Below are 26,569 nucleotides of genomic sequence, written 5' to 3' on the forward strand. Positions count from 1 at the left end.
TTTTGTGTTCCTACACCATGTGGCAGCCAGTCCCCATCCTCCAACACATCCACCTCACTCACCTCTCCCAACCCAGACCCTGAGATCGGGAAGCTGTCCTAGAAGGCCCACCTGAAGGCCTGCCCCATTTTCCACTGGCCACCTCCCAGGCCACGAGGACAGGCCTCTGTCACAGCACAGACAGCTGTGGGCCTGCTGAGTGACTCCCCAAAGACAGGGATTCCTTTATGGGGCACAGATCTAAGAGAAACTTAGGATGATTAGGTTCCTCGCTACACCAAAATGCATGCATGTACACACATACTTCTGCATACTACTCCAAGGAGTCAAGAGACACCCCTCCAAATCCCGTGTGTGGCCCCCAGGTGAGAGGTCCCTGCTATAGGCAGCAGGGAGCAAAGGCTTTCAGGGAGGAAAGTTACATGGCCAGATTTACATTTTAGAAAATTTCAGAAAGGAGGCAGCAGATAAAAGGAAGAATGGGTGGCTGGGTCCACTGGGATCACCCACAGGAATTGCTGGTGGGTGATCACAAAGGCAAAGTTCCAGGGGGACTAAGGCAGGAGCCAACAAGAAGCTGTCAGTTGGAGGCTCTCTCGGGTGAGCAGAGAACAAGCCCTCAGGAAGTTCCATGACAGGCTCAGGCTCACCTGAGCAAACCCCCTCCCTCCCCCTGCCCCCGGAAGGAGCTGGCTAAAGTCACTCAGACAGACCAGGGAGCACAGAAAGGAAAAGCAACAAATGAGCTGGGACCCACGGGACAATCTCCTTCTTGCCCACAAGCACCCAAGAGGCTAGACACATACCGTCCTCAGGGCCTGGGCATATTGATCAGTTCTGTGCTGATCATTGATTTCTCCAAACCGAGGTCGGTTCCAGAGCAGGTGAGCCTGGCAGTCACACACAGGCCGTGCTGGGTGGATTCTCCCATTCTTTTGGGGGCTGGGCCAGTAAATGAACAGACACAGAGTGGTGAGTGTAACCTGCTAGACACCAGCGAGCATGAAAACATGGCACAGGGACCTGCCCCAGAGAAATCAAGATGGGCCTCAGAGGACACACCCACAGTCCTTTCCTAGATTCGTGCTAGGCTCTGGCTCTCAAGGAGGCATTAGGGCTTGGAGGGCCCTCTGATTCAAGATTCTCCTACATGTCTGTTCCAGGTAGGGGCCCTACAATGGGGGCAACCTCTTCTGAGTACATGCAATAGGTGCTGACACATCCGGTCACAGACTTTTGCTCTTATTTTATTCTGTTCAGATATAAATGTGCCCACTCATGCCTCTATAATTCCCAATTATAGACACATAAACTTTATGTGGTTCTCAACCTTCCTAATGCCTCGACCCTTTAATACAGGTCCTCATGTTGTGGTGACCCCCAACCATAAAATTATTTTTGTTGCTACTTCATAACTGTAATTTTGCTACTGTTATGAATCGTAATGTAAATATCTGATGCGCAGGATGTATTTTCACTGTTCGCGACCCACAGGTTGAGAACCGCTGAAAGGGGAATTTACAGAAATGCGTAGTGTCACAGGCCCAGTGCCCACCCCTTGCGGCTCGGGGTATACCTGGTCCTCTGAAGGCTGTACCACACACAGTAGTCGTCGTGGTGGGCTACCAGGCAGAGAGCTGAGCCCTGGACCACAGGCTCCTCTTGCGGCAGGAAGTACACACACTGCATCCAGTGGTCCCGCCACTGAAATAGGAAACGAAGAATCAGCAGTCACTAGCTGCAACAAGAGCAACGCTTCTAATCCAGGAGTCAAAGCCCAAGCCACAAATCAGTTTGCAGGGAGACCACAGTGTGGACAACAGATAGCTACTGTGGCCAAAGAGATAAAGAAGAAAATTCTCAAATCAGAAAGGCTAATGGCTGGAAAGCTTGCTGGAACACTACTGGCTTCAGGGAGATAAAATGTGGTCTAGGGCAGCCGTCTTCAAGAAGAAGGGCTCAGGGGAGGAGGCTCCTGACCCTCTTGTGGGGAAGGGGGCCTGGAGGAGGAAGACAGAGAGGAAGGGAGACAGAAAGAAAGCAAATGTTAACAACTGTAAATTTAAGTAAAGGCCACATTAGCGCTCATGTTCACTTATTCTGTGGACTTAACATTTTTCAAAATAAAAAGTTGGGGAAATAGTACAGGAAGGTTTTATTTTATTCTTTTGAATTAAATAGTTTTTAAAGATGTGGAAAACTCTAAATTGTGAAACGATTTAGAATGATTCAGAGTCAACCTTTTAATAAGCTTTGTCAATCCTTTTTGATACTATAAACCCCACATCCAGGATTCTATTCTAAAAAAAAAAACAACGACAAAAAACAAAGAAAAGAGAAGACTCAAAACCTCTTAGAATCTCTATAGGAACAGACTGAATGAAAACTTTCTAAGAGACTGGACCAGTTTAATAAATTTTTTTAAAATGGAAAAAAGAAAAGAAAAGAACTGCCCTGGCCTGTGTGGCTCAGTTGGTTGAATGTCATCCTGTGTACCTAAAGGTTGACAGTTCGATTCCTGGTCAGGGCACATGCTGGGGCTGCAGGCTCAATCCCCAGTAGGAAGTGTGCAGGAGGCAGCCAATTGATGTTCGGCTCTTACACTGAAGTTTCTCTCTCTCTCTCCCTCTCCCTTCCTCTCTCTCTAAAAATCAATAAACTATTCTTTAAAAATAAAAAAGAAAGTAAGAAAAGAAAAAAGCTATAGTTATGTAAAAATGCATGTTACAGAATTATTTATACTCACAAAAACTGGGATCAAACCAAATGTGCAACAGTTCAGAAATGGATAATAATTCCTTAGACAGAAACTCGCAGACATTTAAAATGATGAATAATGCCCTAACCGGTTTGGCTCAGTGGATAGAGTGTCGGCCTGCGGACTGAAGGGTCCCAGGTTCAATTCCGGTCAAGGGCATGTACCTTGGTTGCGGGCACATCCCCAGTGGGGAGTGTGCAGGAGGCAGCTGATCGATGTTTCTCTCTCATCGGTGTTTCTAGCTCTCTATCCCTCTCCCTTCCTCTCTGTAAAAAATCAATAAAATATATTTTAAAAAAATAAATAAATAAATAAAATGATGAATAAGAAGACTATGGTGCAGCAGAAAAATACAAAAATTAGTCTGACAAAAACCCATGCATGTAGAAAGGGTGCAAAGAAAGGGAGTTCTTTTGGATGGGAGGCCTACGAGTGACTGAATTCATTTTTGTTCTATATAATGAGGTTTATATAGAACAAAATTATTCTTATAATCTTGAAGCCTCTTTTTTAAAAAAAGGAAATAATTGTCCTAAACAGTGGGTGCCTGGCTCAACTCTGATGAGACGACTGCCTGCACACTCCATACCAGGACCACATCAGATCCTACCTAGTCTTAGATGTAACTAAAAAGCAGGTGAATGGCATTCCCTGTAGTTAAGATGTCTATTTGTACAGAAAAGCTAACAAATGAAAATCTAACCAGATACATTCTGAAAAAAATAAACAATAACAGGAGAAAAAAATAGGTTCACTAAAAGCTATTGTTCTTTCCCTACTATGCAAATGGATCCTAAGACAAAAGCAGCCTTTCCCTAACCCCTCGGTGCTCCCTAGTGCTTCCCTGTCACTGTGCCCTTCCCACACACCAGCCTTCCAGGTCCTAATGCTAAAGAGCTGCAGACAAGCCACTGTCTAAGGTGAGACAGGCTGAGCAGATTTCAGATCAAGAACAGTTTAGTGAAGTCAGGAGGGAGATTCATTAGCAGCTCCTCGAATTCCTAACAGTCCAAAAGTCACTGCTGGTAGAGAAAGGACACAAGCCGCACAGTCAGGAGACCTGGGGATGAGCACCCATCACTGCTGCCTAGACAGGAGGCCCTGCTCCAAGCACTGGGCCAAGCTGAGTCTTGGTTTGGACATTATGTGGTTCCAGCATGAGGATCCATGTAATTTTGCAACATTACACTCCTGGAGAGGAACAAAGTCTAGTGCCAATCTCAACTCTGTGGAAATCTCACACACACACACACACACACACACACACTCAGCCAGCAGAGGACAAAGGCTATAGAAGAGGGAAGTTCACACCCACTGCCTGGATACATGCCTGCCTACCTGGGCCAGGGGACTGGAAGACAGTTTGGAGAGGGAAGCTCACAAGGCCAAGGGAACTGACCACAATCCCACAGCAGTCATAACCTTTCGGCCTAAGCAGTAACTCAAGGAGCAAGAGGGGGCTGCTAGGCCTTCCCTAAGTCACCTGCGTATACCTAGAACCAATCAAAACAAAGCCAGTGTCCCCCAAGTAGTAACAGAAGGAGGGACATAGAGGAAGGTACTCGACGCCTCCCAGGAGAAAGGGAAGCTCTGATTCCTCAGCTCTGAAGCACCTTCCCCACTTTTCCCTGAGTGTGTATGTAGAGGGGTTGAGAACACATGCACATGAGAAAATGCAAAAGATATAAAAGGGTCAAGGAGTGAAAAAAAAGTTTCCTTTCCACCCCTCATCTTCAGCCCTCTTCCCAGAAGTAACCATTTTTAGTGATTTCTATAAACTCTTCCAAAGATACCTTTACACACACACACCACACATACACTCATCCACATATATCCTCATTTTTAGTAACACCAATGTTGGCATACCACATACTGCTCTGCACCTCTACTTTTGCTTCACTGAGCGATATATCCTGGAGACTGTTCCACATCAGTGCACAGAGAGCTGCCTCATTCACTGAATGGAGGATAATGGATTAGCCAGTCCTCTACTGGTGCCCTCTGGGGTGTTACAGTCTTTTAAATCAGAGCTGTAACACATCACTCTACTCATATGCAAATCTATCCAGAGCCTAAATGTCTAGAAGTGGCATCACTTCCCATCGTGAGGAACTGGGCCTCACTGAGTGCCGGGGATGCCCCGACAATCACTTCCTGCTCTTCCCCACAGCTCCACCACAGTGCGCTGCCTCACTTTTTGAATTTTGTTCACTAACAGGTAAAAAATGGTATCTCACTGCAGTTTAAATCTTCATTGCTTTTATAAGTGAAGCTGACCAACTTTTCACATGTTAAGGAGTACTCTGTATTACCTTTTCTGTAGTTCATGAATTCCACCCACTTTCAACTGACCTGAGAAAGGTAGATTTTGAGACCAAGAAAATGAGTCTGTAGACAAGCTGCAGTTCTGTATTTCAAGTTGATCTGATGGGAGAGCCAGCATAGTAACTTCCCTACAGTTCACTGTGTCCACTGGTGCTGACCATGAACTTGGCCTGAGAGATCTATCATATATATATATGCTTCCTGCACACCCTACACTGGGGACTGAGCCCGCAACCTGGGCGTGTGCCTTGACCAGGAATCGAATCGTGAACTCCCGGTTCACAGGTCAACGCTCAACCACTGAGCCACACCGGCAGGGCAATAGCCTTTCTTTAAAACAACAACTCGATTCCTACAGCCAGTCGGCCTGGTGGTCAAATCCCTCTAGTGTTAACTACAACAATTAAGGCTTGGCTAGAACAAGACTGCGCACAGAGACCACAAGGGGGTGCACCAAGAAAGCATAAAAGATGCGGAGACAAAAAAACATGACAGAAATGGAGGATATGGAGCTAAGAATCGCAATTTTGAGGGCTTGCCATAAATTTGTGCAGAGCCTCACGAAAACTAATGAGACCCTCGATGCTACGATAAAGAAATTAGAAAGTAAGCATACACGGACTGAAATAAAGAATATTATACCCAATAGCAGACCAGAGGAGCTCAAGAATCAAACCAAAGATTCGACAAAAAACACCCAATTGGAAAAGCAAAATGAAAAAAGAATCTGAAAGTGTGAAGATAGTGTAAGGAGCCTCTGGGACAGCTTTAAGCGGTCTAATATCAGAATTATTGGAGTGCCAGAAGATGAGAGACAGCAAGATATTGAAAACCTATTTCAAGAAATAATGGCAGAAAACTTCCCCCACCTGGAGAAAGAAATGGACTTACAGGTTCAAGAAGCGCAGAGAACCCCAAACAAAAGGAATCCAAAGAGGACCACACCAAGACACATCATCATTAAAATGCCAAGAGCAAAAGACAAAGAGAAAATCTTAAAAGCAGCAAGAGAAAGAGGCTCAATTACCTACAAGGGAATACCCATACGACTGTCAGCTGATTTCTCAACAGAAACTTTGCAGGCCAGAAGGGAATGGCAAGAAATATTCAAAGTGCTGAATACCAAGAACCTACAACCAAGATTACTTTATCCAGCAAAGCTATCATTCAGAATTGAAGGTCAGATAAAGAGCTTCACAGATAAGGAAAAGCTAAAGGAGTTCACCACCGCCAAACCAGTATTATATGAAATGCTGAAAGGTATCCTTTAAGAAGAGGAAGAAGAAGAAAAAGGTAAAGATACAAATTATGAACAACAAATATGCATCTATCAACAAATGAATCTAAGAATCAAGTGAATAAATAACCTGATGTACAGAATGAACTGGTGATTATAATAGAATCAGGGACATAGAAAGGGAATGGACTAATTATTCTTGGGGGGAAAAGGGGTGTGGGAGATGCGGGAAGTGACTGGACAAAAATCATGCACCTATGGATGAACACAGTGGGTGGGGAGTGAGGGTGGAGGGTGGGGTGGGAGCTGGAAGGAGGGGAGTTATGGGGGGAAAAAAGAGGAACAAATGTAATAATCTGAACAATAAAGATTAAAAAAAAAAAAAAACATTTTGAAAAAAAAAAAAACAACAACTCTTCTTTGACACTGACTCTGACACAGTCCCTTCTGGCTCTAAATTCTGGTGAATCTAAGGGTCAACATGCTATTTTCCCATAACAAAAAGTGGACACGTTTCCTGATTTACATGAACACATGCTCAGCTCCTACTCTTACCTGGAGCTCCTGTGGGTCTGTGTGTGCCCAGAAGGGGGCCATGGTGCACTTGATCTTCCCCTCGGGGTCCATTTCAATGTCCCACCAGGAGAGAACCACTTGAGCTTGGCCAGACGCCAGAGGTTCAAACTGCCTGCCATAGCAGGCTGCTGAGCTACTGACTTGCTTGCTGAAGTCCACACTGTGGAAGAATATTCAGGAACTTAAACATATTTTAAGCTCACACACTCCATTTTTAAGCTTTTATGGTGACCTCAACAGCAATGAGACTTGTTTGCAATGGACTCCTGCCTGCAGAGGCAGGTGACATCAGCTGGGTTCCCTTCCACTCAAAAAGAACTTCCAAAGACCCCCTTCCACCAAATGTCTCAAAGCGCCATCCACCCAGGTTGCTCCTTGGTACCTGAACATAGGCAGCACATCGCTGAGAACAGTGAAGTCCGTGGGGGAGACCTGGTTCAGCTGAATGTCATAGACGGAGGGTGCACCAGGGCACCTCTCCAGTTCCGAGGGGGGGACGATGACCTGCTCTCCAAGGCTGGTCTGAACTCGGACAGGAAAGAGCTTGTTCCATGACCACATCCTTCTGGACTCCACCAGTTGTGCATAGATGGTTGCTCTGTGAGGCACTGCCTCACAATCTTCCTAAGTTTGTGTTAAAAAGAAAAAAAGAAAATAAATAAACCAGGCACACTGACCCACAGTAATTCCAACTGAACAACAGAGGGTTATTCCTTCATATTAGGCTAGTTTAGTAACATCTAACACCTTCCCAGCATAGCTAACTATATTCAGCACAATGCCCTTGGGAGAGGAAAAAAAAAGAAAGATTTGAAAAAGGATTACACGTTTTGCCTAAAATGATTTATGTCATCAGATAAGTTCCTAGCTATCTGACACTCTTCAATACTTCAAAAATAAACCTTAATTGTCATCATGCTGATGAACTCCCACACAGACTTGGAAGAAGGAGTCCAATTCTCCCTGCACTAATTCTGGCACTGGGCTCAGAGCTTCCCTCGGTGCAGCTCTTGCCCAGACACCAGAACCTTCTTATCACACAACCAATGGACAAGTGTCCACCCTCAAGTAACTGACCTCCTGGCCTCACCGGGCACTGCCGACCACTCTCCTCGCCCAGTTTTCCTCCTACCTCATTCATCGCCACCCTCTACACACCAGGCACTAGGGGCCCAGCTGAGAATAGGAGACTCACAGCAGCTACCACATGGAAATGCCGAGCACAGGGATTCTCTACCTCAGCTCTTAGTAACCTCTTGGGCCAGAAGATCCTTTGTTGCAGGATCTTTTTTTCTCTCCGAAGGGCATTGTAGAATGTTTAGCAATATTCCTGGTCTCACCCACAAGATAATAGTAGCACCATCACCCCATCACCCCCATTGTGACACTAAAAATGTCTCCAGACATGGCTCCGGATGAGAAACACTGCTTTAGCTGCATTCTTGTGCCCCCTGCCCACCCTCACAGAGGGGGCTCCCCAGAGACCTGGTCTGAACCACCTTATTTCTCCCTCCACATGAAAGAGTAACTAACTAACCTCAACCACTCCATCTTCATTTACCAAAAACCATTTACCAAAGGCCTGTTGGTCCTTTCTTCCTGGCTGACCCTCAGACAAATCACACTCTGTCTAAAATGGACAAACCCAACTTCACCCTTTTCTCACCTTCCCGGGCCTGGTCCTCCCATTCTCCCAGTCGACAGGGAGCACCACCATTAAATCCAGGTACCCAAGCCCTAAACCCTGGCATCATCCTCAATGCCTCCCCATCTAAGTAATCACCAAGCCCTTGACCACCTTCCTCCTCCCCGAGTCTACCTCTTCAGGCCCATTTCTATGGCCTTACCTGAGGCCCACCCAGCCCAGCGCCTGGATGACTCTAACCACCTATCTGCCTCTGGTCTTGCTCCCCAACTGCTTTCTACATGGCTGCCTGCATAAATCAACCCCCTGCTGAAAACCCTTCTGGAGCATGGCAGCCCTTCTCGTCTAGCCCTGCCAGCAATCTAGCCACATCTCTAACCCCAGCTCCCACACTACCCATAATCCAAACTACTTGCTGGATCTGGGAGCCACCGCACCAATTCACCTTCATGTCTTTCTGCATGCTGATCTCCTCTGCTGTGAATACCCCCACACCTGCCAGGTCAACACCTGGTCACTCTTCAAGACTGACTCAGCTTGAGCTTCATCTTCCTGGAGGCCACTACCTTCCCCACATCAGAGGGCAGGATCTCACCCTACTGACCACCATCAGTGATTAATCCAAATTGTGCTGTGATGACCTGCTCACCTACCTGCCTCCCCAGGAGCTCACCTTCATATTCTTGGTACCCAAAAGAGGGCCTGGCAACACGAAGGCACTCAATAAATGCGTCTTCTAAGATCAATCCCTGAGTCAACACTACATGGCAGCGGTTCTCAACCTTCCTAATGTCGCGACCCTTTAATACAGGTCCTCATGTTGTGGTGACCCCCCAACCATTAAATTATTTTCGTTGCTACTTCATAACTGTAATTTTGCTACTGTTATGAATCGTAATGTAAACATCTGATATGCTATATGTGTTTTCCGATGGTCGAGACCCACAGGTTGAGAACCGCTGCTACATGGACTATCTGTCAGATATGCCAGCATCCCGGTTCAATAAGACAGGAAGAGGGTCAAGGCAATGGAAGCCTTTGTGTGCCAGCCCTAAGTCCTTCAAGCTCAGACACAGGATGGCAGGTGGGGACAGTGATTAGAGTGGACAATGCATACCTGGCTGCTACAGGCCAGCTGGGAGAGGAAACTGAGGACAGTTGTCTGCCTACCTTTTTTGTGATGAATTAGAGTAAGACAAATTGGGCAACATGAACATAAATTCCAAATATCCTTGTTCTCTGTTTCAGGGATATATCTAGTTGGTGGTTTTAATGTGGAAAAATGGAAATTGTTACTACTAACATTACTAGAAAAGGGATTTACATTTTGGAAACCATGAGACAGCTCACAAGTGTGGGGATCTACAGAACAATCACAGTCACATGCTGACTGTGTAATGTGGACTCTGGTCCTGAATGCCCTGGAAGGAGCCCCCTTCTCTGAGAGCATTAAGAACCCCCAAAAAGAGTTGCTGGCTGGGACAGTGCAGTGACCACAGGGCAGGTGCCAGCAAAAGCAGCAGACACACCTCCCTGGCTGGCCTTTGCCTCTGGGTCTTCACTTCCAATTTATGTCCATACAAAAGCAAGATCAACATCTCCAAGACAACATTTTCAACACGTCTCTCTCTTTTCAAAGAAACTGTCAAAGATTGCCACTACCCAAACTCCTTCACCTGGAATGGCCTGGCCTTCAAGGCTTTCCACCTCCTCCTCCATTCTCTGCCATTAGCTCACAGTCCCCTTCCCCTCCCAGCTGATGTTCTCAGTGACCTACCAAACAGGTCCCTTTTCCTGGGACATCTCTCCCTCTCCCCAGTGCCTTTCCAAATTCCACCCCCTCTACATGCCCCCCTGATCTTTTCTATCAGTCCCAAACCATATGGCCATGGTGCTTCTGTCTGCCTCTCCATTCAGCCCACCAAATCCTCACCATCACTGACTATGTGGGTTAGAGCAATAGGATGCCTCACACTTCTCCTTGGATGCTAGATCACTTTACACAGTTGACACTCAAATAATGTTTGCTAAATTGAATTGAATTTGAAGATAGTTTCTGGCCTTTTGACTCTAACCTACCCAGACTTGGCATTCAAGAGGCACAGAAGTCATAATTAAGGAGAATCCTACAGGAATAAAGGGTGTCCTTGGGTATATGGAGAGGTACTGAGGACTCAGGCTGTGAAGAGCACGGTGTATCAATGAGAGCTGTGTAAGCTGACTGAGATCACAGCAATACGCCTGAGGGAGGCTCTCATCCCTACCTTCATGAGATGCCTGTGTGCGTGTTCATAGGAGGGCAGTGCTCCCTCCCCAATCAGTTCCGTGTCAAACAGCTCCGTGATCAGGATGTTGGCACGGCATGGCATGTCACCATCTGAGAAATACAAGGAAACAGCATCAGAAACAAGCAACAGACTAGAAAAAATATTAACAGCAACTAGATGCCAGATAAAAGGTTAATAAGTCATTAAAATCAAAGTACATATAAATACTGAACTATTTAGAAGTGTCATCTCAACTGATTTTCCAACAGTTTAGCAAAAAATCCGTATACATATATAAAAATGCTAAAATTGTTAAGTCTTGGTTAAGAGAATATGGGGGTTTGCTGTATAACTGCTCTTTCAACTTTCCTGTATACAAATTAACAATTAAACTCTTAATTATTAAATTAGCAAAACTTATTTGAAAAGCAAAAACTGAATCCTGGTACTTCAAATATATCTAGGCTTCAGAAAGGGAGGGAAAACCAAAGCAAGATAGACAGGCTGATAGATTCCATTGATACCCAGGGTTCAGAATCCCCAGTTCCTTACACTAAATCCCCCTGAATTAAGTTCATTTCTTGTTATCAAACACATACCAGTTGGTTGGGAAAGTAGGGTTATAGAAGATCTATTAACTCCATTTTCTAAACTTCTATAATGTAATGTAATGTTACTTCTACAGTTATAATTTTTAATGAGCCAAGAGACAGAACAGACTTTGGAAGGGGCCATTCATCATGGAGAATTAACTAAACACTCCTAATGGCTCATGAATTACAATCTGACAAAGCCCACTCATCTTCCCTACAGAGGAGACAAGTCTCATGGATGATGCAAGAGAACAGAAGCATTAAAGTGGCTGAAAGAACAGTGCAGCAGAGCCTGAACCTTGAGTCATGGAGACCTGGGCTTTGAGCCTGCTTTCTAGCCGGAACCCTCAGCGCTGACCATTAGTCACCTCATCTGTTAAGGGGGGTAACAAGATCTGTCCGTGCAGCAATGGTCAGGCTAGCAAAGGTAAAAACTACCCACTCCGTATGAAGTACGCTTGTGTTCATGGCAATATGTGAATGGTGGCTAAGAAGAAACTTCTGTCCTCTGGCACAGAGAACACCCTCCCGAGTGGCCCTGCCTATCCTCTCTGATATGATGCCAAACTCCAACTGAAATTCACCATCCCAAACTGAGCCAATCACATCCCACCCCCATGCACCTGCTTCTCCCTCCCATATTTCCACCTCAATGAATGGCACTACCACACAGTCCAGAAACCTGAGCATCGTTTACTAGCTCTCCAGGAGAATAGAGACCCTGACTGGTCTGTTCACTATACCCCAGTGCCTAGACTGTCAGCAAACATTAGCTGACTTCTTGATTCCTCCCTATCACTCTACATCCAATCAATCACCAAGTTCTGTAAATGCTGCCTCCTGAATAATTTTTAAGCTAATTATATCATTTAAAATGATTTATTGCCCAAAATTGCATCAAATAAATAAAGCTTTATGACCCAGTGAATTTCAACAAGTACTCCTGACAGCCAGGTGTCTAACACGTGAGTGAGAGCCTGAGGAGGGGTGCTTACTCCAGGTGCCTCCTAAGTCTTACCCCATGATGGGACAGATGAACAAATGCCCCCTGAGTCAGCGGCACACATGCCTGTGTGTCATCCATCCATCTCTGGGAAACAGGCAACAAACTCAGATGCTATTTTTAAAAAGGGCTGAGGACAGAACCTTGGAAAACATGCATTTTCGGGAAGAACAGGAAGACTAAACGGCAGAAGTACCAGGGCTGCAGCGTTTGAGAGGAGAAGCAGAGGGAAGACCATCAGCCGTAGCAATAAGAAAGCCACTTGTCAAGTTGGACGAGTGGAAATAAAGTCCCATGTACAAGGGGCTAAGGACCAAGCAAAGTTGACAGTCTACTCACTAAACAAATATTACTGAATTCTTCCATGCCAGGTATATACAAGTTATAGAATGGAATAAATAAGATCACACAGTCCATAAACTCAGAATGCTTCAGCTGTGTGGGGATATAGACATTAAATACATAATTACATAATGATTTCATTATTGCAGTGATAAGTGCTACAAAGAAAAAGTATTAAGAAAGGGTTTGAGGGGTATGGCCTCGTGCAGGGTGTGTGTACACAATACACAGCCTAGACGAGGGCACAGAGTCACACAGAGAGTGACACAACAAAAGCTGCTCTGCGGATCGATCTCTGTGCTATCAAGACAGACAAATTTTGCCCAGCTGGTGTGGCTCAGTGGTTGAGCATCGACCTATGAACCAGGAGGTCACGGTTCAATTCCTGGTCAGGGACATGGCCAGGTTTCGGGCTCGATCCTCAGTGTGGGGTGTGCAGGAGGCAGCCAATCAATGATTCTCTCTCATCATTCTACCCCTCTATCCCTCTCCTTCCTCTGAAATAAAAACATATTAAAAATAAATTAATTAATAAATAACCCCCAACTTTGGCCAAAACAGAGTAACTGGAATCGGACTTATCAATCCATGTAATCAACTAGAAAACCAGACAAAATATATGAAACAAACATTTTCAGATGTTGAACAAGAGGCAACACAGTTTATTCCCCAAGAAGGGACACAAAGTGACCCCTACTACTGCTCTGGCTTTTAGCAAGCAGGCTCTTTCCAGACCACAGTACAGGGAACGAGAAAGTAAGCAGAGCACTGCAATCTTGCTGAGTTAAGGAAACAGCAATTGGAGTTCAGGGAAGTGGAGGCATCTGGGACTTGCAGGAAAGAAAACCAGAGAGGAAATTACACAGAAAAGGGCTTCAGAAACCTGCACAGGGCTCCTCTTAGGTCATTGTTGAATATATTCACACACACATAGGGTAGGAACTCTAGAAGGCTGGGTAAAAATAACCATGTAGCTCTAAGGTAAACAATTTCCAGAGTTCACAAAGGACTGGGTAACATTCCAGTTCTGATCAGCCAGCACGCAAGCGCTCAGCAGAGACCTAGAAAGGTCATGCCTTACCAGTTTGGCTAAAGTAGCCCTGGAGCTGTGGATAGGTCACAGGGGTGACCTATCCAAGAAACTATCCTTCACCCTGGGACATCTGGCCATGTCTGAAGACATTTTTGCTTGGCACAAAAGGGGAGGGAGGTGCTACTGATTTCCACTGGTTAGAGGCCAGGGATAAACATCTTACAACGCTCGGAATAGCTCCCCCACCCCCAACAAAGAATTATCAGGCCCAAAATGTCAACAGTGCTGCTGCTGAGAAGCCATGACTTAAAGCTACTCTAACCCTGCTTCAACAAAGCTTAAAAACAGCCTGGAAAGGATCAAACCGATCTGCAAGTAACCCAACTGCATGCCAAATGAAGCTTTTACAGGAAGACAACAAAATCCAGCACTTAGCAAGGCAAAATTTCTACTATACACAGCATCCAAATAAAAATTACTAGATATGCCAAGAAGGAAAATGTAGCCCAGATCTCGGATAACAGAACAAACCCCTAGATGACTGAGATGACAGAAATAGGAGATAAGAATGTTAAAACAGCTGCTATAAATATGTTAAGTATTTAAAGGAACATAAGGAGAAAAAATAGTTATAAAAATATAATCAGAGATTAAAAAATACAATATCAGAAATGAAAAGTTAACTAGATGTGGATTAGACACCACACAAGATAAGATCAGTGAACCTAAAGACCTATCCAAGAAACTATCTGTGTCCATCAACAAGTTAAGGGGTAAACAGACTATGGTATGTCCACATATGAAGTGTTGCTTAGCAATTTAAGAGAATGATTTCCTGCCCTGGCCAGCTTGGCTCAGTGGATAGAGCTTCAGCCTGCAGACTGAAGGGTCCCAGGCCAAGGGCACGTGCCTGGGTTTCGGGCTCGTTCCCCAGTAGGGGGTGTGCAGGAGGCAGCCAATCAATGATTCTCTCATCATTGATGTTTCTATCTCTCTCTCCTTCTCCCTTCCTCTCTGAAATTAATAAAGAAATATATATATTTTTTAAAGAGAATGATTTCCTGATACACAGAACAACGTGGTCAAAATCTCAAGAGCAATATGCAACAGAAAAGAAAGCAGGCACAAAATATACACACTACATGATTCCACTTACTCAAAATTCTAGAAAAGGCAGATCTCATTTATATTGAAGAAAGCAGATCAGTAGGTGCATAAGGCCAGTAATATGGAGGGGTTGATGTAAAAGGTATTGAATCTCTTTGGGCATGATGGAGATATTCTATTATCTTGATTGTGGTGGTGGTTACAAGTGTATTTAAATTTGTCAAAACTCATCAAACTATCCACTTAGCATGGATGCATTCACTTTATGTAAATTATACCTCTACAGCCCTGGCCAGTATGGTTCAGTGATTGGAGCATTGGCCCGAGCACTGAAGGGTATCGGGTTCGATTCCCGGTCAAGGGCATGTACATGGGTTGCAGGTTCGACTCCTGGCCCTGGTCAGGGCACATGCAGGAAGCAACCAATCGATGTGTCACTCTCACACTGATGTCTATCTGTCTCTCTCTCTTCCCACCCCCCACTATCTCTAAAAATCAATGGAAAAAATATCCTCAGGTGAGGATTAATAAAAAAGAAAACAAACAAAAAAGATTATCCTCAATAATGTTGATTAAAAATGGAATAATGATTTGTGCATTCTTTTGTATGTAGATAATGTTTTAAAAATTAATAAAAGGGAACTCCAATTTCTTCTTCTGTGCATGTTTCAGATTTTCTATAAAAATGTTGTTTTTTAATGGGAGAAAAATGTTGACCTTACCATTGCCATACTAAAATACTGTGTTTTAAAAAAATAGGGTTATATCCATAACCTCATCCCAGGAGCTTCTTTTACGAATCTTTCCACTGTGCTCTCCAGGTATCAGTGTCATGAAATTTTAGGAGTCCAGTTCAAGCTCCTAAACTTTAAAAAATATTGTGGGAATGTGGAGAGATTGTGCTATACAGGCAAATCTCTCATGTTAGATGCGGAAGCAAGATGTCAGAACTAAGCAAAACCATTTCAGCTCTATACTTAGTTTCACTTCTGTCTGATAAAACTTGAAACTCAGAGAGCTGAGCCACACAAAATTCCAGCTTGCTTAAAGCAAAAGAAGGTTTCGTTTGCATCACTGCTATTGCTCTTGATTAGTTCTGGCTTACCCATTGCTGATTCGTTTTAGCTAATAGGGAAATAAACCAATAGAGAAGAAAATGCTTCCCTTCAGACACACGCAGAGGCCCCATATCTCTGCAATTACCTGGATATATTCATTCCAGGTAACTTGAATAAGCCTTTTCTTCTCCCTTACAAAAGCAAGCGAAGCTTTCAACACAGTATGTGTTGATCTTACCTGGCCCCACAGTAACCTCTGTAGAATGCTTGTTGATAACCTTAATCTTATCACTGAAGCCATTTTTCTCCACAATCTTCACAGCAGCATCAGCCATAGGCTTGAAAACCTACAAATGAAAGCCAAAACCCAAGAAAAATAAGTAATCAATTTAATAACATCCTAACAACCAACACTAGCAAGACATTCCTTGATTCTAGTCCTAAGATTTGAAGTAAAAAAAGATCTGCACTGCAGAATTTCCTTCCAAATTTCCTTCTAAAATGAACCTTTGTTACCATTCAAGATATAGGCAAAATATTTATTTGGGTCTATTTAATTTAAATAAACAAGACTTCATTCATGTAACTGCAATACTTTATTCTATAAATGTGTATCATGAAAAGAAATACAAAGGAATGAAATTTCCCTGGGTTTAACCGGCATCTAGGAGTCCCCAGGCACAGGGGCGGGATGCAAGGGATCCCAGGGAGGTTGCACTGCCTCGTAAGGACAGCAGGTGTCAGTGCCGCACTAGAGGGAGCCAGGAAGAGGACTTGCCTCACAAACTACGATCTGTGATGATCTGTGAAGCTGCTCTCTAGACCACAGTGAGACTGTTACTGTGTTAGACCTAAGTGTGAGCAAAACTGCCCCCAATCTCCAATGCTGGCAGGACGTCACTGATATTTTCTGAAGATATTCAAGGCCTTCCACAATACAAACCACCATGCTTCTCCCTGCCCCTGCCATTCCCCCCAAATCCTATTCTCCCCACAACTGATGCTTCATCCACACGCATGTTCCCAGGCACACCTGAGTTTTCCCTGCTCTAGCCCCACCTGCCAAAGCAAACCCAACTTTCCAGGACAATACAAAAACCCCTCTCCAGAAGTCTTTCCTGAACCCTTACCATGTCCCTAAACATAAGCCCCTCCAGCTGCTATTTTCTGGCCTGCTCAACTGAAATTACCAGTACCTAGCTCCCACCATATTAGGGCAGAAAACATTACAGACACACAGAGAGTGGAAATATAACAAACTGATAACGTGAATGACTGGTCACAATGACAAGATTTCCCCTTTTATTAGTCTTTTTATGCATCTTCCACATTTCCCACCATGAACACATAATTCTTTTACTATAATTCAAGGGGAAAATGCTATATTCTTCTGTAAAGAATACCTGTGTGCTCAGGAAAAAAATTTAAAAACACCATCTTTGCAATCTGTTTCAAATTATTTCTAGGGCTCAGCTGGTGTGACTCAGTGGTTGAGCATCAACCCATGAACCAGGAGGTCACGGTTCAATTCCCGGTCAGGGCACACGGTTAAGGGCTGAATCCCTCTGTCTCATCATTGATGTTTCTATCTCTCTCCTTCTCCCTCTCCCTTTCTCTCTCTGAAATCAATTTTTTAAAAAATTGATTTGATGTTTTTAGTTATAGTTTGAGTTATCAACAATCACTTGGCTTCACCCCAAAAGTATCATGAGCTCATACCACCCCCTCAGCCCTCCCACCTCTTGACATATCACTTGTCTCATCCCTGACCCTTGAGGCTCTGACCATTCACAGCCTCCACCTCCTTAGCCACCAAGAACTCAAGACCTCACCCAAAATACTGCCGGGAATGGACCCTAGAGTTGGCTCCCCAACATCATTCTGTGTCCTCTCTGTCCCTCAAATCTGTTTGGAATCTTCTTTTAAGTGGTACATCTGCTTGGCCTATGGGAAACTGAATCCCTCTTGCCAGGAATAAGAGAAGTTAAATGGGATTTGACCTTATTCTGGCCAATGACATCCAAGCAGAGGTTTGCTACAGATTCCTAGGAAAATTCCTCTTGCTCTTAATAAGAAAAAAGCGAAGAATCCAGGACCACACTTTGTTTTTAAAACATTTGCCAAAGACATCGCAGGCTAGAGCAGCAAGAGAATTAGAAATTCAGTTAAATGAGATGGGAATATGGAAAAACCCAAGAGCAATCCTATCAATTCTGTCAAAAAACATGTTCTCCCTGTATTTCTAATTAGCAGTCTACACATATTTAACACATCCAACATGAAATGCCATTCTTTTCAATAAAGTAAGCATCTTCCCCAAGTTCACCTGTTACTAGTTGATGGCATTGCTACCGCCTCAGACACTCATGTTAGAAAACTTTCTCTCTCTCTCTCTCTCTCTCTCTCTCTCTCTCTCTCTCTCTCACACACACACACACACACACACAAATACACCCTCCCATCAAAGTTACCACTGTGCAGTGAGTTCCATAATTAGGACCCAGAAGACCAAGGTTCCAATTCTAGCTCTCCCAGTTATTAGCTGTGAGAATTGAGTAAGTCTTTAACCTCTCATCTTAGTTACTTCATTGGTAATGTAAAAACAATGAAATCCACTTAAAGATATCAAAGTAATCATCTTTGCCGAAACCTGTTTGGCTCAGTGGATAGAGCGTCAGCCTGCGGACTGAAAGATCCCAGGTTCGATTCCGGTCAAGGGCATGTACCTTGGTTGTGGGCACATCCCCAGTAGGAGATGTGCAGGAGGCGGCTGATCGATGTTTCTCTCTCATCAATGTTTCTAACTCTCTATCTCTCTCCCTTCCTCTCTGTAAAAAATCAATAAAATATATTTAAAAAACAAACAAACAAACAAAAAAACACAAAAAAACAAAGTAATCATCTTAAAACAGATTTCTTTGTATCTGCTCAAAAACCTTGAGAACTCCCCAAAAGGCAGAAAAGTGACTCTTAATCCTTTTTATGAAATCTTGAGGCAATTGTACAGCACATGCACACACACACACACACACGCTCGCGTAGATACAATTCTCAGGACTTTCATGGACACCTGAAGCCCATTATTCTTATCTCAGGTTAAGAAACGCTTCACGGTGGCACTCAGGTCCTCCACAATCCAGCTACAATCCCTTTGCCAAGACTCCTGATGACCTTGTGCCCCAAACACACAATGTATCCCCTAGCTGAAAATGCCCACCTTTCCAGACTGTGACCATGACGGCCATCTGTAGATTTGGTGGGGTGGGCAGCTGAAAGCAATCTTAGGAGAACACCCTTGGAGTGCTGACTTCCAAACTTTATGTGAGAAAGCAAAAAACTTTTACCTTGGTTAAGCCAGTGTAATTTTGGGAGTTATTTGCAACTCAATCACCATATGAAACAAATTTTTCCTCCTCTCCAAAAGCTTGGAAGAATATACACCTTCTGGCTCAGTTGGTTGAACGTCACCCCATGCACCGAAAGACTGCCAGTTTCATTCCTGGTCAGGGCACATACCTGGGTTGTGGGTTTGATCCCCAGTCTGGGAGCATATGGAAGGCAACTGACCAATGTTTCTCTTTCACATCGATGTTTCTCTCTCTCTTTCCCTTCCTCTCTTTAAGTATGTCCTCAGGTGAGGACTTAAAAAAAAAAAATAATATACATCAAAATTTTAGCAATGGTTAACTTTGAATTAACAAACTACTTGTATTTTATATTTAACAAATTTCCTATAAAGAAATGTATGATTTGCATTATCAGAAAGATAACATGTTTAATGTTTTATTACAGGAAAGACATGGCAGATTGTCAAACTATTGATAAACATAGTAAGATAGCTGGCTCTGTAGGGACATTTAAGATAGTAGCTCTCAATCTTGGTGCATATTCAAAAATCCCAATGCCAGACCACACCCCAGAATAATTAAATCAAAATCTGGCAGGGGAGCCATAACCGGTTTGGCTCAGTGGATAGAGCGTCAGCCTGCAGACTGAAAGGTCCCGGGTTCGATTCTGGTCAAGGGCATGTACATTGGTTGCGGGCACATCCCCAGTGGGGGGTGTGCAGGAGGCAGCTGATCGATGTGTTTCTCTCATGGATGTTTCTAACTCTCTATCCTTCTCCCTTCCTCTCTGTAAAAATCAATAAAATATATGTTTAAAAAAAAAAATCTGGCAGGGGAGATGAGGAGGGGGGCTGGGCATCAGTATTGTTTAAAGCGTCTCAGTGATCCTGACATGCATGAAAACACTGTTTTCAGAGGGGAAAACATGCTCCTGGAGGAAGAAATTGTACCTGATTCAGTTCTATGCCTTCAGAACCTGGCCCTGTGCTTGGCACAGAGTGAGCACTCCGTGAATACCTATGAACAAATGGATAGGCAAAGGGCAAGGGGCAGGACACCACGTGAAGAATGTGGCTTACCTCGATGGCATAGCAGAAGTCGGCACCTGCTGTGACTGCCATCATGGACAAGAGTCCTGTGCCGGTGCCAATGTCGAGAACCAGGGCCTTCTGTCCTCTGTCCTTCACCCTGCTCACAGCAGCCTGGATACCCTGGTAGTATTTTATATTCTAAGAGAAAGGGAGAAAAAACTGTCACTTCATACTAGTTGTTATAAATAAGCAGAAAGGTGCTTTGTGAAACTCTGGTCATGGTTGGCAGCAGCAGTGCAAGTCATGACTTGTGGCTTTTCTGGGCCCTCGAGGAACAGCACTGACTAGCTGAGTCAGGCAGGCCTTGTGACACCGCCAGAGCACTGGGTCAAACTGTTACCCTTTCTCAAGCAATTATCCCCCCTCCACACCCACTCTTCAACAGTCTGCCTAGTGATACTGGGGCTAGGGCGCTGGAAGCACCTTCTCCTTTTTCCAGCTGTTAGGTACAGACTTAGAAGAAGGATCTCGAGGGTGACTGGAAGGTAGAGGAGGGAGATAGTTGCTCCTTCCTGTATGGCTGCTGCTCTCATCAATGTCCTCCCAGGCGTAGCAGCTGGTTCCAGATGCCAGCTCCTGCCAGGCCTCCCATAACCAGCCTCCCCGGGCGTCCCTCATAAGTAGCAGCAGCACTCAAACAGAGATCCCTCTTGGAGATCCACAGGACCTCTCCTCTAAGCTTCCAGATCAGGGGTGGGAAACGTGCAGCTCTTGGGCCTACAATGCCCACAAAATCATTTGGTCTGGCCAAGGCATTAGGGGGGTGAGTTAATTAAATGCTTGACCAAATATAGCAGGCTAATTTTTAAGTTGATGATTTTGTATGGCCCGAGAATGATGTTATAAAGGTCCAAATGGCCCACCCCTGTTCTAGATTCTGAAAACCTCAGTCTTCTCTCTTTGTTTCCCCAGCCCTTGGCAAGGTAACTGTTTCCTGCTCTTCCTATCACAAGTTGACCTCAGTGACCTCTCTGCTTCCCAGGCCTCCCACATCTGTGTGACCAAATCCCTCTATTAAAATATGTGTTGTGGCTTTTGATTTCCGTACTGGACTCTATTTCACATAACTTCCTTGTCTAAATGTTTCCCTCTCAGGAAATTATTTCCTTGCATCGTGAAGGTTTTTAGTTATAGTCTTTTGTTTATTCTGTTTGTATGCAGGGTTTTTTTTAAAATGGAACGCTTCATGAATTTGCGTGTCATCCTTGCACAGGGGCCACACTAATCTTCCCTGTATCGTTCCAATTTTAATATGTGTGCTGCCAAAACAAACACTAGTTATGGTCTTTTGTAACTTAATAGATACACCTTCCATCTGTAAGAGTTTAGCTGGATGAGTATTCTTCTGTTGACAATAACTAAAAATCCTAGGAAGGTATTTGTAAATCTTTTTAAATGTACCGACGAGCTGGAAAATTAATCAGGAATATTAGGAGGTCAAGCAGTTGCAAGTGGATCCACCCCCAAGTTAGCCTGAAGATGACTATCCTACCAGCTAAGACCTTGATCACAGCCTGTAAGAGACCCAGAGCCAGGAGGCCCAGCTAAGTGGAGCCCAGTTCTCTGACCCACAGAAAGTATAAGATAATAATTGTTTTTAAGACATTACATTTGGGGATAATTTGTTACTAGATAACTAATACAGGGCTGGTATCAAAAGGGCAATATTCTCTGACCACAGTGCAATCAAGTTGGAAATCTCAATAACAAAAATATAACTAAAGAAAAAAAGATTTTAAAAAATTACATATCAAAACTCACGGAATGGCTAAAGCAATATTTGGAGAAAAAAGTATTAGAAAAGACAAAAGGTGAGGTAAGCATCCACCTCAAAAAATTACTAGTAAAAAAAGGACTACCAAAATAAACTCCAAGTAAGTGAATGAATAAAAATAATAAAGAATAAAAATTAATGAACTAAGAAACAAATATAAGATCAAGAAGGAAAAAAGTTAGTTATTTCAGTCCTAGCTACTATAGCTCAGTGGATAGAGAGTCAGCCTGAGACTGAAGGGTCACGGGTTCGATTCTGGTCAAGGGCACATGCTCGGGATGCAGGCTCGATCCCCAGTAGGGGGCGTGCAGGAGGCAGCTGATCAATGATGCTCTCTCATCATTAATGTTTCTATCTCTCTCCCTTCCACTCTGAAATCAATAAAAAATACATTTTTTAAAAAAGTTAGTTACGCCCTAGCCAGTTTGGCTTGGTGGATAGAGCGTCAGCCTGCAGACTGAAGGGTCCCAGGTTCGATTCCAGTCAAGGGCATGTACCTTGGTTGCAGGCACATCCCCAGTAGGGGGTGTGCAGGAGGCAGCTGATCGATGTTTCTCTCTCATCGATGTTTCTAACTCTCTATCTCTCTCCCTTCCTCCCTGTAAAAAAAATCAATAAAATATATTAAAAAAAAAAAGTTAGTTATTTCAAAAGACTAATAATATCCTGGCTGGTGTGGCTCAGTTGGTTGGGTGACATCCAATGCACCAAAAGGTTGCAGGTTCCATTCCTGGTCAGGGAACACGCCCAGGTTACTTTGATCCCCCAGTAGGATGTGCAGGAGACAGCTGATTGATGTTACAGCTCAATCCCCAGTAGAAGGTGTGTAGGAAACAACCAATGGATGTTATGCTCTCACACAGATGTTTCTCTTTTCTCCCTTCCCCTCTCTCTCAAAATATCAATTAACTATTTTTTTTTTAAAAAAGACTAATAAAATCAATGAACTGGTAAGACTATTTCAAAAATAAGTAAATAAAAGGTAGAGGGAGATAAAGAAATACAGGTAGCCAAAAACTGGAAATGAAGAGGAGGGTAATATCAGTATATATGCCGCAGATATTAGAGAGATTAAAGGATATGATGAACAACTTCTAGCAAAAGTTTTTTTAAAATATATGAAGTGGACAACATTAAATTGGACAACTCTACCCAACTAGAGCAAGAAGAAATAAGGTCTAGAAAAAAGTAAATAAAATTATTTTGTTTTGTTCACAGACAAGATGAATGTCTGCAAAAGAAAACCCAAAATACCAATGAATAATTATTGAGTTACAGAATTTAGAAAGATTACAGGATTCCAAATCAATAAGTAAAAATCAGTTGAAATCTTATATATCAGCCTTTAAAAACCTTGGCAAAGGGAAGGATTTTTTTTTTAATATATTTTTTTTATTGATTTTTTACAGCGAGGAAGGGAGAGGGACAGAAAGCTAGAAACATCGATGAGAGAGGAACATCGATCAGCTGCCTCCTGCACACCCGCCACTGGGGATGTGCCCGCAACCAAGGCACATGCCCTTGACTGGAATTGAACCCGGGACCCCTCAGTCCGCAGGCCGACGCTCTATCCACTGAGCCAAACCGGTCAGGGCGGATTTCTTAAACAAGACACAAAAAGTACCAACCTTTAAAGGACATATAAGATAAATTTGACATTAAAATTTAAGACTTGTGTTTATCAGATGGAAAAACAACCCACAAACTAAGATAAGACACTTGCAAAAAAAAAAAAAAAAAGGACACATATGTAATACCCTTTGTAATACTTTTAGCAATAAAAAAAAATTTTAAAAAAGACACTTGCAATAAATATAACTGACAAGGTTATTACCCAGAATATATAAAGAACTCCTATAAATTACTAAGTCATAAAAGAGTAAACATGAATAGCTAATAAATGAGAAGAGCTCATACACAGTAGTTATCAGGGTAATGCAAGTTAAAACTACAATGAGAAATTAGTTCAAACCTATCAGATTAGTCCAGCCAACATGGCTCATTGGTAGAGCGTCAACCTATGAACCAGGAGGTCACGGTTTGATTCCCCGTCAAGGCACATGCCCAGGTTCTGTGCTCAATCCTCAGTGGGACTCGTGCAGGAAGCAGCCAATCAATGGTTTTTCTCTCATCATTGATGTTTCTATCTCTCTCTCCCTCTCCCTTCCTCTCTGAAATCCATAAAAAAATATTTTTTTTTAAAAAAGAAACGTTAAAAAAATAAAAATGAAAGGAAAGCTGAAATGTAATTCTGCAATGAAAGTCAAATCTGCTTTACAAAATACAGTCTGCAGTGACCTCTAGAAATTTTATTTTTAAATTACAAACTGACTATACAGGGCAAAACATCATATAATTAGAGAATTTTTATCTAGAGGAGATTATGGAGATCAGATAGTACGTCTTAAATCCTAATAAACAAGGTCCACAGAGGTCCCAAGTTTTGTCCAAGTTCACACTCAGGTCAAGAGCAGAGCCAGAAATAGGACCCAGCCTCCAAACAAAATTCCCAACCATTACGCCATACTGACTCTCAGCATCATTCCAACATCATGCCTCCAGGGTTCCCGTAATGCAAGGTTTCAAAACCCCACATCAAGGTAACAGTTTCCTTTAACACTTACTCTGTCTTTGTCGTGCAGCATATCAGCGTAAGAAGATCTAAAAAACAAAAAGACAGGTCAGAAACCTCTGCTAAAAGTAATATACATCAACATATAAGCATATTCACAGATATATAAATGCATTCTTAAATCAGATGAGACAAACATCCAGGCAGGTTTTAAACTATTTTAAAGGAATTATGTGGGGGGGGGGGGGGGGGGGCGAAAGAGGGGAGGGGGTTATGGAAAGTAACTTCACACAGTGATGGTGTTAACACACGTTTGAAATAAACCACCCTCAAGAAAGCACATACATAATCTTATTAAACTATCCTATAATCCAATCAGCACCTTGCTTTTTTCCCCCCCATCTCCTTGTAATCTTATTTCCTTTCTTAATTTCAAATGCATAGAAGAAGCTACAAAACTGTTATTCTCTGGAGCATTTGAGATCTTGCTCCCAGCATATGTGGTCAATTTGGTTTAAATAAAAATTCTCTACAGATTTGGAATTTCATACGTCAACAGTTATATTCTATAATTCTTTGGTACTAAATAAAAAACCTCAGGCAAGTATTTATTTTTTCAGCAAAGAACCTAAGACCTAAGAATGCTCTAGTAGTCAGCCCTGTCACAGTAACTCCAAAGCCACTAGCATACTGATCATTTTATACATTAAACGTTTTTTAATTAAATCTTTATTGTTGAAAGTATTACATATGCCCTCCCCCCCACACACACACTGACCCCTTATAACCCACCCCCATAAACATTTTTTCCTCAGACTAACTTAGACTGAGTTTAATACTTAACATAATCTTGCATAATTTGCACAGTGGGATAATCACAAATGTAACATTAGGAGGAGGAATTGGGGAAAGGCAAAGTATATTATCTGCTGTATATTCAGCATTTTCCTTCATGTCATCAGGAAAAACTAAGAGTTTACCAAACTATAGAGTGTTAAAGGGAGGAGAGTTGATTATCTATATTTCTACCGTAGCAATTACAAATTTGAGAACCTCTAGCAGGATCAGGATGAGCCCCCAGAACTCGGCAGGCCCAGCCCAAAGATGCTTTCTGAGTGTTCCAAGTGACAGCTGAGGCACTCCCACTAAACAGAGGACCTCCGGCTTCAGGTCAACATCAGATTCACTGCAGAGCTTCTTTTAAATGCAGATTCGCATCATACACACAAAGAGATTCTGATCCAGATCGGGCTGGAGTCTGGAAATCTGCACCTGAACTGGTGTTCCAGGCAACTGTGACCCAGGCAATCCATACTCTACACTTTGAGAAGCTCTGCACTAAAAGAATAGGGTGTTTTTATGCACACCAAGGTTTTTATATCTGAACCCTCCTATGAATGCTTAGTTGAAATCTGGTCCTTTATACCTTTCTCCACTTTTTTAAAAAATATATTTTATTGATTTTTTACAGAGAGGAAGGAAGAGGGATAGAGAGTTAGAAACACGGATGAGAGAGAAACATCGATCAGCTGCCTCCTGCACATCTCCTACTGGGGATGTGCCCGCAACCAAGGTACATGCCCTTGACCGGAATCGAACCTGGGACCTTTCAGTCCGCAGGACCTTTCTATCCACTGAGCCAAACCAGTCAGGGCTTTCTCCACTTTTTAGAGGCACTTTCACTCCCCATCTTCTCTGTCTCATCACCCACTCACTCCCCACCACTGCACTGACACCACTCTCCTGAAACACCATTAGCTCGCTTCAATTGCTAACACCCAGGACTTCTCTGGCCCTGCTGGACATGCCCTCTTCCTGAACCATTCTCCTCCTTTCTCCTC

At 43.3% G+C, this 26,569-nt stretch overlaps 1 protein-coding gene and 1 non-coding gene across 6 annotated transcripts in view; both read right to left on the reverse strand.

The window, feature by feature from the left end:
- Positions 1 to 26,569, reverse strand: part of PRMT7 (protein arginine methyltransferase 7) — a 47,401-nt gene that overhangs the window by 14,998 nt on the left and 5,834 nt on the right. For all 5 annotated transcript variants that reach the window (XR_011468913.1, XM_070398695.1, XM_070398697.1 and 2 more), the window contains exons 3-10: positions 24,781 to 24,817; positions 20,371 to 20,520; positions 16,183 to 16,291; positions 10,806 to 10,918; positions 7,279 to 7,520; positions 6,876 to 7,056; positions 1,577 to 1,704; positions 807 to 942 (exon numbers count right to left, since the gene is read on the reverse strand). Coding sequence is in view for 4 of the 5 variants with exons in the window: in XM_070398695.1 (XP_070254796.1) it covers positions 807 to 942; positions 1,577 to 1,704; positions 6,876 to 7,056; positions 7,279 to 7,520; positions 10,806 to 10,918; positions 16,183 to 16,291; positions 20,371 to 20,520; positions 24,781 to 24,817 (1,096 nt within the window). In the remaining variant the exon portion in view is untranslated. The remainder of the gene's footprint in view (positions 1 to 806; positions 943 to 1,576; positions 1,705 to 6,875; positions 7,057 to 7,278; positions 7,521 to 10,805; positions 10,919 to 16,182; positions 16,292 to 20,370; positions 20,521 to 24,780; positions 24,818 to 26,569) is intronic.
- Positions 21,551 to 21,657, reverse strand: LOC138997498 (U6 spliceosomal RNA). The gene has a single exon (XR_011468961.1). It is a non-coding gene; the product is annotated as a U6 spliceosomal RNA (small nuclear RNA).

This window comes from Myotis yumanensis, unplaced genomic scaffold (assembly GCF_028538775.1).
Source record: "Myotis yumanensis isolate MYYU_CA2020_CCGP unplaced genomic scaffold, mMyoYum1.0.hap1 SCAF_18, whole genome shotgun sequence".
Lineage (NCBI taxonomy): Eukaryota > Metazoa > Chordata > Mammalia > Chiroptera > Vespertilionidae > Myotis > Myotis yumanensis.